General features: G+C 34.7%; 1 protein-coding gene across 2 annotated transcripts in view; it reads right to left on the bottom strand.

The window, feature by feature from the left end:
- The window catches only part of LOC145330705 (RYamide receptor-like), a 72,390-nt gene that overhangs the window by 21,946 nt on the left and 36,354 nt on the right, over window positions 1–14,090 (bottom strand). For both annotated transcript variants that reach the window (XM_080175371.1, XM_080175372.1), the window contains exons 9-13: window positions 9,139–9,214; window positions 4,220–4,324; window positions 1,889–1,957; window positions 1,505–1,546; window positions 1,050–1,094 (exon numbers count right to left, since the gene is read on the bottom strand). In XM_080175371.1, coding sequence (XP_080031497.1) covers window positions 1,050–1,094; window positions 1,505–1,546; window positions 1,889–1,957; window positions 4,220–4,324; window positions 9,139–9,214 — 337 coding nt within the window. The remainder of the gene's footprint in view (window positions 1–1,049; window positions 1,095–1,504; window positions 1,547–1,888; window positions 1,958–4,219; window positions 4,325–9,138; window positions 9,215–14,090) is intronic.

Below are 14,090 nucleotides of genomic sequence, written 5' to 3'. Positions count from 1 at the left end.
AGAACTTTATTCTTATTTTATAGTTTTCTAGATTTGATTAACACAACCTTTACATTTTCTTCAAATTTTCTGGATAAATCTGGATTTCATGGCCTTTCAGCAAAAACTTAAATAGAATTAATTGCCCATTGTCCCCTTCCTTACTCCCTGAATGGAAGTATATTAAAGACAGACAGACTTAGATGATTATTTAGCAACTTTGCCATTGAAAATGTGAAGGACAGTTTCATAATTAAATTTATATAACATGAAGTTTGTTATACTTGACCAATCTAATGATATTAAACGTTAATGGGTTCATACAGTATTCTAACTCGAGTTTCTTACATGAAATTTAAAAAAATGATGTAATTTAAGCAATTAATTTCTGCTGAAATAAAACTGGTTCTAAGAGATACCGAAAATACTCGTATCGCATTGATTTAGGACATTTTCGGATTTTATAAGGATTATTGTAAATGCTACAATGATAGAAATATAAACTACAATCAACCATGACTTAAATTTGAGTATGTTTGACTAAATCAAAGCATTTGATTTAATATTACAATTATACTTGATTTTTTTTAAAGATTACAACTCTTTTTTACAGAGTTATTAATAGAAACTTAACCCTTAACGGTCGGGAGGGGGGGGGGCGTTGAACGCCCCCCCCCCCTCAAGTTTTTTTTATCTCATTTTCTGTGTGTAAAAGATAAAGAGCCCAAACTGCGTGACTTTTTAAGTATGGGTATGACACATAACTGAGAGTTGGAATTTTTTGAATATCTCCAAACCTGGCAGGGTCATCCAAGTAAAGAGCAAAAATATGTTTTTGACTAAAACAAAGGTTGTTAAATAAAAGGGTGAAGGAAGCGAAAATTGACTTAGACTTATAAAAGGTCGGAAATTCATTATCAAACAGGGGACTTGCACAAAAAAAACTTGCCCTCTACCTCTAATAGTAACTGAGAATAGGGGGGGGCGTTGAACTCTCCCCCTCCCCCGACCGATTAAGGTGCGGCAAGGGGCCCGACTGTAAAGGGTTAAAAAAACGATGCTAAACTTACCTTCTTTTTATTTCTCATGATTCTTGAGTCCCTGTTTTCATCAGCCTGAGAGAAAAAAATATTACAATATTTTTTTTTATTTCATCTCCCTTTTTTAACTTTATTTTTTACTAGCGGCTACGCCCCCTAGAGGCCTCTAGTGGCACTTTAAATGTTTTTTTTTCTATGTTGCGTTCAAGTCTCTTAAGTAAAAAAAATAGAGATTTTTTTGTGATTTCTCTTGATAGGGTGGTGGTACCCTTTCCCCAAATAGTTATAGACTCTCCCGGGACCTATGAGAAGCTACCCTGTCAAGGAGAACCCGATCGGTTCAGCGGTTAGCGAGATCCTTCGGTAAAAAAAAACACAGACAAACATCCTGTTACTTATAAGGATTGTTTTTTTTGGTTGTTTTTTTTTCAAAAATAATTATTTAAAAATATAAAATTATCTAACTTTTTACTGGTGTATCTCACCTGTCCTGGTGTTTTTGCTCCCCATAGTTTGATTCCAATTCTGATTTTAAAAATGGTTTCTAAGTTTTTGTGAAATAAAGATATCCTATGTATTAAAGTGTTGGATGTATTTCATATGCTCAGCAAGGTTTTGAAAACAGCTAAACTAAAAATGAAATTTTTCATTGCGATTGGGAATCAGCTGTAGATGTCAGTTGGTTAGTGAAATTTGTTTAATTTTTTTTATGTTTTTGCCATTACATAAGCATGAACTTGTTGAATAAAGGAGTTATAGAAAGAAAAAAAAATTTATAACACCCCAAGGAGCATTATTGGATCAAGTGGCTCAAATATCCTCGGAGTAAAGACCATATGGAAAAAAATAAGTTTTTAATAACCATTCCTAGTATATCCAAAGCTGATGATAACCAAAGGAATAATATACTCAGCAAATATCAGGGCAGTACAGTATACCTGAAATAATTAAGAAATTTGTATATATATATGTATGATATTCACAAAAAAAACCTAGGTTTAATAATTTAGACGGATAAACAAACGAACGTTAACTATCTTTTGCAGCATGATACTCAATAGTATTTAGATATAAAGCTGTCAAATTTAAATTATATACCCCCAAAATATTTCATACAGACGGAAAAAACAGACATTTTAAATTATTTCTATTCTAGAATTTTAGCAGCGAAGCTACTCAATAAATTATCGTGTCTTAATGCATTTACTAACGGTTTTTATCGCTTTTGAACACTAACTCAAAAAGTTATAGCCACAAATTTCAATGTACTTTGATTTTTTCTGTCTATTTTAAAAGATTTTTCCACAAAATTCAATTTTTTATCGAAAATGCAAAACTAAATTCTATTATTCGGAGAAAAAAAGGGAATTCTGTGGTTTTCATTCAGACATTAAATTCAAATCTAACCAGTGGTCTTTATGGATAAGACAATGGATGATAAATTGATTTGAATCTCAAAAAAAAATACTCCTTACGTAGATAGAAATAGGAGAAAAGTTACTGTGAAAAATACGAAGAATCGCCCCATAAGGAGCGATGTTACGAAAGGGACTATACCCTAAATTTTTAATCCAACTTAATTAAAAGAGAGCATCTTTATTAAACTTTGGTGCCAGTTTAATTTACATTCCAATGTCCCCTCACACCCTCAAATTCAACGCTTTGACAGAGAATAAGAATTATTGGAATTTACATTTTTGCATGTCTTAGATTTACAGAAATTTAGGAAAAAAGGATTAAGAAAAAACAGATTGTATAATTTTTATTAAATTCAGATGAAAATAGAAATAAAACGCAAGGGAAACACCCTAATACTTGTTTAACAAGTATGACAACTTTCTAAAAGTGAAGATCTTAAATTAGATGTGTTGACAAATGAACATTAACACCTAAAACTTAGGAGAAAAATAAGTCTAAACTAAATAATTGCTTAAAGAAAAACTTACAATTTTGAAACCTAATTATAGAGATATTTTGCTTATTCATTGTACCTTGCTATCCTAGGAATCATTAATACAAAAAAAAAATCATATGATAACTATATCATACAAAAAATTAAAAATAATGATTTCAATGGACATACGGACTTTCAGGTAACGATTGTAAAACTGTTCCAGGAATCATCATTTAAAGTTTGAAATCAATAAGACATGCCTAAATTAACGATTCATAATTTGTGCATTTAAAAAAATTAACTAAATTTGCAATAAAATTAAGCTTTAAATTTAAGTTGGGGATAACTTTTCCTTTTTTTTCCCGGGAAGTGAAATGTAGGAAACAATTCAATTTGAAATTTCTGCGAAAATTCCATTTCTTTTGAGTATAATGTTTAAGTAGAAAACCTTATTAAGAGATCAAGTGAAATAAAGCGTAACATAAGTTTTATAATTCCAGTTAGGGTGGATATTTTTGCTAGAGGTCTCGTAATCAAAGCATTAATACAAATTTAGAAAGTAAGAAATCTTTAGTAAATTAGTAAATATACTTTAAATTATACTGCTATTAAAAGTTATAAAAACACGTTCACTCATTCGTGAAAAGTTTTTTTTTGGTAGGATTAGTTTTTTTTTGTTCAAACTTTAAGTGTTCACAATTTCCAACCAATAATTTTGGGTATAGTCCCTTTCGTGACAACGCACCTTGAGGGGCGATTCTTCGTATTTTTCACAGTAGCTTTTTTCCTATTTCTAGCCTGGAGGCTCTAACCCTGCGCGGCCAATTGCCTAACCCTGTGGGGCAATCACCTAACCCAATATAACCTAACCTAACCTATAAAAAGCCATTTTAAAAATACGACAAATCGCCCCATAAGGGTTGTTGCCACGAAAGGGACTATTCCCATAATTTTGATATATAGACTTTGTTTATTGTCAATGGGGACTGAAATGTATGTACATTAAATTTTTATCCATTGTCCTGTCCCCTAGAATATCTTGTTCTTAACTAGGGTTGCACTGGATACTTTTTGGCTGGATACCGGATATCCGGCCGATTTCTATTGCCGGATATCCGATATCCGGCAGGATATTGAAAATGGCCCGATATCCGGCAAATTACCAGATATCCGGACATATAACCGGATATCCGGCATAAGAAATCAGCCGTATACTAGGTATCCGGATATTTTCAATATCTGATATCCGGCCGAATATTGAAAACGGCCAAACCGAATATCCGGCCCAACCCTATTATTAACCAACCTGGAAAAAGTTAAGCTCAAGATCATAGCCCAAGGATTTTACGTTGATACTACTTTCTCGGATGGAACAGAAAGGTTTCTGCCCTCCAGTCTCTACATCATACACCTAGAAAGATAGATAGATAGATAGATAGTTAGATAGATAGAAAAAAAGATGGATACATAGACAAATATATAATATAAAGTAGAAAGACTCTGTCTGTTCGTCCGTCCCTTAAGATCTCGGTAACCACTGAACCGATTGAATTCTACTCTTCAGGAAATATACCTACTGGTCCAGTGGTGGTTTTAGGCTATTTTCTTGGAGGGTGGGACACTCCCAACCCCCCCCCCCAAAAAAAAAAAAATACCCCTCCAATCTTTTTTATGATTTGCCATTTTTTCGCAAAAATTGGCGATTCATTCGCAATTTTTATCAGAGCTGAATCTTTAAATCATTTCAATTGTGCGCCAACTTGGGGTAAGCCAACTTTCCACCAATGAGAGTACAGCATTTTACGAAATGCCGCGCTGTGATTGGCTTAAATTCGGCGCACCCCGATTTGGCGCACCATTGAAAAGATTTAAAGATCCAGCTCAGCTGGGTAGTAATATGAATTGATGGATAAATAAATATATACTTCATAAATTATTTATAAGATAGATTAAAAGGAAAAAAGTTAAATAAAAAATACCCTAATAGATAGATTAGATAGATAGAGATAAATAAATACCCTAATAGATATTTTTAAAACAAAGTATAGTAGATTAGCAACCGCTTTTGTGATTAAAGATGATTTAATGAATGATTAATCACTAGAAAAATTTGAATAGTTATTTCTCGCATCGTTTTATAAACAGTTTTCCGTGGATATAAAATGTGCAATTATAAGATTAAAACCATTTTTTAGCCCCGAGATGCCGAATTTTATATTCGTAGAAAACCGGATATAATACGATGCTAGACCTAATTTTTTTAGCCCCGTGGTGCCGAAGGCACCGGCTAAAAAAACTGGTTATAATTGTACATTTCTATATTCGTAGAAAACTGGATATGATACGATGCTGGACATTGTTTTTTTCGTATGGATGAGAACCGGTTCTAATCCACCGGATATTAATCGGATTCGAATGAATACTAGAAATAATACTTACCATATTGAATGAGAACCGGTTCTAATCCGCCGGATATTAATCGGCTTCGAATGAGTACGAGAATTAATACTTACCATATTGAATGTGTAGGCTGGTGCTATAGGTATAGCAGTTACTGTAGCCAGAAACCAGACTTACCATATTGAATGTGTAGGCTGGTGCTATAGGTATAGCAGTTACTGTAGCCAGAAACCAGACTTACCATATTGAATGTGTAGGCTGGTGCTATAGGTATAGCAGTTACTGTAGCCAGAAACCAGACTTACCATATTGAATGTGTAGGCTGGTGCTATAGGTATAGCAGTTACTGTAGCCAAAAACCAGACTTACCATATTGAATGTGTAGGCTGGTGCTATAGGTATAGCAGTTACTGTAGCCAGAAACCAGACTTACCATATTGAATGTGTAGGCTGGTGCTATAGGTATAGCAGTTACTGTAGCCAGAAACCAGACTTACCATATTGAATGTGTAGGCTGGTGCTATAGGTATAGCAGTTACTGTAGCCAGAAACCAGACTTACCATATTGAATGTGTAGGCTGGTGCTATAGGTATAGCAGTTACTGTAGCCAGAAACCAGACTTACCATATTGAATGTGTAGGCTGGTGCTATAGGTATAGCAGTTACTGTAGCCAGAAACCAGACTTACCATATTGAATGTGTAGGCTGGAGCTATAGGTATAGCAGTTACTGTAGCCAGAAACCAGACTTACCATATTGAATGTGTAGGCTGGAGCTATAGGTATAGCAGTTACTGTAGCCAGAAACCAGACTTACCATATTGAATGTGTAGGCTGGCGCTATAGGTATAGCAGTTACTGTAGCCAAAAACCAGACTTACCATATTGAATGTGTAGGCTGGCGCTATAGGTATAGCAGTTACTGTAGCCAAAAACCAGACTTACCATATTGAATGTGTAGGCTGGCGCTATAGGTATAGCAGTTACTGTAGCCAGAAACCAGACTTACCATATTGAATGTGTAGGCTGGAGCTATAGGTATAGCAGTTACTGTAGCCAGAAACCAGACTTACCATATTGAATGTGTAAGCTGGCGCTATAGGTATAGCAGTTACTGTAGCCAAAAACCAGACTTACCATATTGAATGTGTAGGCTGGCGCTATAGGTATAGCAGTTACTGTAGCCAAAAACCAGACTTACCATATTGAATGTGTAGGCTGGTGCTATAGGTATAGCAGTTACTGTAGCCAGAAACCAGACTTACCATATTGAATGTGTAGGCTGGTGCTATAGGTATAGCAGTTACTGTAGCCAGAAACCAGACTTACCATATTGAATGTGTAGGCTGGTGCTATAGGTATAGCAGTTACTGTAGCCAGAAACCAGACTTACCATATTGAATGTGTAGGCTGGTGCTATAGGTATAGCAGTTACTGTAGCCAGAAACCAGACTTACCATATTGAATGTGTAGGCTGGTGCTATAGGTATAGCAGTTACTGTAGCCAGAAACCAGACTTACCATATTGAATGTGTAGGCTGGAGCTATAGGTATAGCAGTTACTGTAGCCAGAAACCAGACTTACCATATTGAATGTGTAGGCTGGAGCTATAGGTATAGCAGTTACTGTAGCCAGAAACCAGACTTACCATATTGAATGTGTAGGCTGGCGCTATAGGTATAGCAGTTACTGTAGCCAAAAACCAGACTTACCATATTGAATGTGTAGGCTGGCACTATAGGTATAGCAGTTACTGTAGCCAAAAACCAGACTTACCATATTGAATGTGTAGGCTGGCGCTATAGGTATAGCAGTTACTGTAGCCAGAAACCAGACTTACCATATTGAATGTGTAGGCTGGAGCTATAGGTATAGCAGTTACTGTAGCCAGAAACCAGACTTACCATATTGAATGTGTAGGCTGGCGCTATAGGTATAGCAGTTACTGTAGCCAAAAACCAGACTTACCATATTGAATGTGTAGGCTGGCGCTATAGGTATAGCAGTTACTGTAGCCAAAAACCAGACTTACCATATTGAATGTGTAGGCTGGTGCTATAGGTATAGCAGTTACTGTAGCCAGAAACCAGACTTACCATATTGAATGTGTAGGCTGGTGCTATAGGTATAGCAGTTACTGTAGCCAGAAACCAGACTTACCATATTGAATGTGTAGGCTGGTGCTATAGGTATAGCAGTTACTGTAGCCAGAAACCAGACTTACCATATTGAATGTGTAGGCTGGCGCTATAGGTATAGCAGTTACTGTAGCCAGAAATAATACTTACCATATTGAATGTGTAGGCTGGCGCTATAGGTATAGCAGTTACTGTAGCCAGAAACCAGACTTACCATATTGAATGTGTAGGCTGGTGCTATAGGTATAGCAGTTACTGTAGCCAGAAACCAGACTTACCATATTGAATGTGTAGGCTGGTGCTATAGGTATAGCAGTTACTGTAGCCAGAAACCAGACTTACCATATTGAATGTGTAGGCTGGTGCTATAGGTATAGCAGTTACTGTAGCCAGAAACCAGACTTACCATATTGAATGTGTAGGCTGGTGCTATAGGTATAGCAGTTACTGTAGCCAGAAACCAGACTTACCATATTGAATGTGTAGGCTGGCGCTATAGGTATAGCAGTTACTGTAGCCAGAAATAATACTTACCATATTGAATGTGTAGGCTGGCGCTATAGGTATAGCAGTTACTGTAGCCAGAAACCAGACTTACCATATTGAATGTGTAGGCTGGTGCTATAGGTATAGCAGTTACTGTAGCCAGAAACCAGACTTACCATATTGAATGTGTAGGCTGGTGCTATAGGTATAGCAGTTACTGTAGCCAGAAACCAGACTTACCATATTGAATGTGTAGGCTGGTGCTATAGGTATAGCAGTTACTGTAGCCAGAAACCAGACTTACCATATTGAATGTGTAGGCTGGTGCTATAGGTATAGCAGTTACTGTAGCCAGAAATAATACTTACCATATTGAATGTGTAGGCTGGCGCTATAGGTATAGCAGTTACTGTAGCCAGAAACCAGACTTACCATATTGAATGTGTAGGCTGGTGCTATAGGTATAGCAGTTACTGTAGCCAGAAACCAGACTTACCATATTGAATGTGTAGGCTGGCGCTATAGGTATAGCAGTTACTGTAGCCAGAAATAATACTTACCATATTGAATGTGTAGGCTGGCGCTATAGGTATAGCAGTTACTGTAGCCAGAAACCAGACTTACCATATTGAATGTGTAGGCTGGTGCTATAGGTATAGCAGTTACTGTAGCCAGAAACCAGACTTACCATATTGAATGTGTAGGCTGGCGCTATAGGTATAGCAGTTACTGTAGCCAGAAATAATACTTACCATATTGAATGTGTAGGCTGGCGCTATAGGTATAGCAGTTACTGTAGCCAGAAACCAGACTTACCATATTGAATGTGTAGGCTGGTGCTATAGGTATAGCAGTTACTGTAGCCAGAAACCAGACTTACCATATTGAATGTGTAGGCTGGTGCTATAGGTATAGCAGTTACTGTAGCCAGAAACCAGACTTACCATATTGAATGTGTAGGCTGGTGCTATAGGTTTAGCAGTTACTGTAGCCAGAAACCAGACTTACCATATTGAATGTGTAGGCTGGTGCTATAGGTATAGCAGTTACTGTAGCCAGAAATAATACTTACCATATTGAATGTGTAGGCTGGCGCTATAGGTATAGCAGTTACTGTAGCCAGAAACCAGACTTACCATATTGAATGTGTAGGCTGGTGCTATAGGTATAGCAGTTACTGTAGCCAGAAACCAGACTTACCATATTGAATGTGTAGGCTGGCGCTATAGGTATAGCAGTTACTGTAGCCAGAAACCAGACGGATAAAATCACATTTCTGAAGTAAAAAAAAATAACATTAGTTGTTTAAAATACTTAAATGAAAATTATTCTATTTGATAGTCGCAAGAATGTTGACATTAGATAGCCTACTGTAAAAAAAAGTATTGAGTATTCCAATTAAAAGTATTTTAAATGCTAATTTGTGGCCATCAAATTTGAGTTTGAAATAAAAAGATTTATATTGTGTTACCTTAATGTTAGAAGTGCTGTCATTTGTTGAACTTTGCTTTTATAAATATTGTCATCCTTGTTTATTAATTATTTAATACAGAATATTTTTTTGCGTTTTCAAAATCGATGAATTAATCTAATTTACTTTTTCAAACAAATTTATTCATTTTAGTTACAAATTTTATTAATTTAATTGATTTAAAAAAAATTTAATTTGTTTCATTTTTAATTTAATTTTAAAAATTCAAATTCAAATAGTCAAAACAGTTTTTTATCACAAGCAACAGATACAAATGTGTAAAGAAATAAGACGAATACAAAAGAACAACCAAGAAAGTCTAAGGCAAAAGAAAACCCGCGGCATTAGCACAGATGATAGCGTGCCTGCTTGCGGTCGGGGAGGTGTCGGGTTCGAGCATGGTCCATATTAGATTATAAAATAGTACCTACTGCTGATATGCCTGTCACATGCCATTAATAGGTGAAATTCATTGGCCCTTAAACAGGCGCAACTCAATACCATACACAATTAGAACTTTCAGACAATGGTCGTGCAATCAAAGGGATTGTTATCTCAATGTTCTTATTTTATTAAAATGTCACTTTGTGTATGCTAAAAATGTGTATGTAAAAGGTTAATTTCCCTTAGACTTTTACAGGCGGCTGACGCGCGGCTACCAAGCCCTGGTAAAAATGTTGTATCCCATAAATAACTAAAACTTCTCCGCCTTCTTTATTACACCAAGTTAAAATGGTTTACTTTAAATTACTTACATCAGTCTCAAGCTGAAGTCTCATGTTCTGGGAAAAACAAACAACGACAATTATATTACATAGAAGCGCAGCAATATTTACTTGATTTGTAAAATTTATGGATCTAGTGCAGTTCATGGTGAAATATTCCTGGTAACGAATATCTTCAAAAATCTATGAACTTTGAAATAACTTTTACTTCATAATGCACATTTATCTTGAAGTGCCTACAAATGCACCTAAAAGACTTATTTTACGCAGTTTTTTTTAGTGAAGCTTTCCCTGTGCATTGTAGGATCTTGGCTATTCCAGAATATTTTTTTTAAAGCGTTGTGCGGGCATGACATGTTCGTTCAATCGGTTGGCAGCTAAGAGCCTTTTAAGTTCATAGATTTTTTTTTGAAATAATCGATACGAGAAACAGTTACACGTGAACTGCACTAGATCCAAACCCAAAAATTGTTTTAGATTGGCTTCAAATTTAGATAAAAATAAAGCAATAAACAATGAAGCTACGGTAATTCAACATAACTTACTTTGACGACACCATGGAAACTGTCCCAATTTTGTATAACTTTTGCGGAACATGTTCCAGTTACGTCATATTTTTCTTTCCCGAAAAAGGGAAGGGGGGAAGAAAATCTCTTCAAAAGAGATGGGGAAAACCCCCATTTCTCCCATCTCTTTTTTCTTCCCCCCTTCCCTTTTTTTTCTTTCCCCCCTCCCTTTTTCGGGAAAGAAAAATATGACGTAACTGGAACATGTTGTCTGTTTTGACATATTGACATTGTGACTGACAGACGGACAGACGTTTATTTGTGATAGTTATGGTGAAGGTATGCAAGACTGAAAGGTACAAAATTAAAAGAAAGGTTGTTCTTAAAACTGGATATATTATTACTTGGATATTACACCAGATGTTCATGTTCTCTAATAATTTGAAACTTACAGCTGGCTAAAACAATGATTCCCCCTTTCCAACTCTTTTACCCCATCCCCTCCTACTGACCAATAAGCAATTTCCATGTTATCAAGCTAAATTGACGAAACCTTTTCCCTTTTTATCCTTTCTATAATATCCACGTATATTCTACATCAATTTACTCTTTTGTACAATAGTATGTAATATCAAACGCTTTGTTAATATCAAACCTACTTTAATGTATTTTAATTCAACTGCAATTGGGGTAGGTCGGTCCGTCAATAACGGATAGTTCTGATTGTTTACTTAGGTAGATTAGAATCATATGATAGTTACAAAACAATTGTTTCAATTCGTTTGATTGAACATAATTTTGATTTTTGAATACATTTCATTATATGAGGTACTTGAAATATTGAAATCATTATGTTGGATTATTGATTCCTAGGATTGATAGGCATAATACAATGCTTTTTAAAAACTCTAATATCAAAGATGTTGTTACTCTACAATTGTTAATGTACGTTGGTCTGACCATCCAAATTGTTAATCTTCGCTTTTATTAATTTTATGAAACTTGTTTAAGCAAGATTTTGTAACGCTCTACCGTGACTCAACACTTAGCGCATCCGCGCGTCGTTGGGAAGATGATAAGTTCTAGTATTAGATTTCACCGCTTAAAAAGGTTCCTACTGCTGCTTTGACAGGTGCGCGACAGTAACATTAATAGTTAGAGTTGGGGAAATACCTAACATTAAAATTATAAAAACTTATATATCTCAATAGTCAGGTAAGAAATTTTGTAATCATGTTTGTATTGCTTGAGTTGGTCTATACTCAAATTGATATGCTAAGTCAGCTTTACCTCATATACGTCTTTTTTATGCATAGTCTCTTTGTTTGGATTATAAAACAGTATACCAATCATATGTGATGTTTTTCCTCAATTATAAAAATACGGAGGGACATTAAGAAAAAGACAATGAACGATGAATTTATAAAGATCCCCAATGATTTAAAAATCTTCCACTTGTAGATTAGAAAATAGTACCCAAAGTTATGAGGATTATAAAAATATAAAGCTTTGGGTACCAGTATCAAGTTCTGGGTTAGTTTGTAAAAATAATAAGATTTAGTTTTCAATGCATCGAATCCTAAAATGGCCTAGAAAAAGCTACAAGAAAAATGATTTTAACTGGCAATTTCAATGTTTTACATTGTTAAAGGTTTTATTAATTAGTAAAAAAAAGTTTTAAAAAATTTACATAAATTTAAACTAGTCAATTTTTGTTCTTTTTTTAAATTAAGTCGTAATAATCACATAAAAAATGAATAATCTTGCAACATTAATGTACTGTTATTCTACTATAATACCTCTTTTCAAAAACTGATTTTCATATCATTAAATTGTATTGTACCAATTTGTGATTACCTTGCAACGTTTTTGTTAACCCAATAAATGAGGAAAATAGTAAAATGAAAACATTTTTCTCGTATTCATTCGAATCCGGTGGATAGGAACCGGTTCTCATCCATACGAAAAAACTATGTCTAGCATCGAATTATATCCAGCTTTCTACGAATATAAAATTGTACCATCATATTTAAACCTAGTTTTTTTAGCCCATGCCGTCGGCATCTCGGGGCTAAAAAAGCAGGTTTTAATCTTATAGTTGTACATTTTATATCTGCGGAAAGCTGTTTATAATACGATGCTAGTGTTTCCTAAGTTAAACAAAAAGTATAAGTTATATGACCATTATTAAAAGTATTTTTATACATAGGTCCTTATTCCAGATTAAGTAAGAATGTATATTTATACCACTTTTTACGTGCCAGCTAAAACATTCTTTGTACTATATAACATGACTAGCGGCTACGCCCCCTAGAGGCCTCTAGGTGCACTTGAGGATGGGGGAGTCGAATTTGATAATCCTATTTCTTTTTTTATATTCTAAAAGAAAAATTTTAAAAAAATATTTTTTTTTTTTGGGGGGGGGGGTGTCCCACCCCATAAGAAAAAAGTTATAAACCTTCCTGGGACCTATGAAAAGCTACCCTGTTATGGAGAACCCGATCGGTTTAGCGGTTAGCGAGATCTTTCGGTACAAACACACAGACAAACAAACAGACAAACATCCTGTTACTTTAGTATAAGGATTTGTATCTTTAACAGGATAAATTGTATCCAGTAGTAGCGAAGCTTTGTGGAAAAAGAAAGCAAACGAACAAATGTTTAAAAGCAAAGCTTTTCTATAATTAGGGCCAGTCCGTCCGTCCAGAACAGTTATCTCCTTTCGTTAATTTAAACAGGTTAGAATTATCCTATCGATTTCAAAATTTGTGTGATGATTTCTATAACAATTAGATAAGATTTAGGAAACATAGCAACCCTTTAATCGTTACCAGAACGTTCGTAGTTTCATTTAAAACCTGCTGATTTTTAACTTTTTTGGATGTTGTCATCCTTGTTCCGTAAAGTTTTTAAAGCAATAAATAATAAAAACAGAAAGGGAATGGTTGATCATTATTATTGGGGATGTACAATTTTTATCTTCTATTGTCTTGTCCCTTAAGATCCCTGAAATGATTGCTAGTATTATATAGGGACGGACAAAAGTATAAAAAAAGTACTGAAAATACAGTTTTATGTAACAAAATGTGACCGTTGATTTGTTGATTATCTATAAAACTTCAGGTAAATTAATTTGTGGGAAAAAAGTTAATTTTGTTTCTTATTTTTCCTGAAAAGTTTTTTTTATTATATGTTTTTTGACTAAATGTTTGTAGAATTATTCTTTTATTGTTTCATATAATTTATGATTGATATATGTATATCATTTCAAGTTTTATGGTTAGCTTATTGTTTCAAAATGTTTTAGGTGTGCTTTTCAAAGGTCCTGGGATGGGTTTAGGTTTTTTTTGTTTTTGATTAAAGTCTGGGATTGTTTTAAGCTATGATTCTAGCCACTCTCTGCCTCTATGAGCACAGCCCCTAGATGTTAATGATATTCAAATTGCCACT

The sequence above is a fragment of the Acartia tonsa genome, chromosome 10 (assembly GCF_053477335.1).
Source record: "Acartia tonsa isolate MP-2025a chromosome 10, ASM5347733v1, whole genome shotgun sequence".
Lineage (NCBI taxonomy): Eukaryota > Metazoa > Arthropoda > Copepoda > Calanoida > Acartiidae > Acartia > Acartia tonsa.
This window is presented reverse-complemented; position numbering and strand designations above follow the sequence as displayed.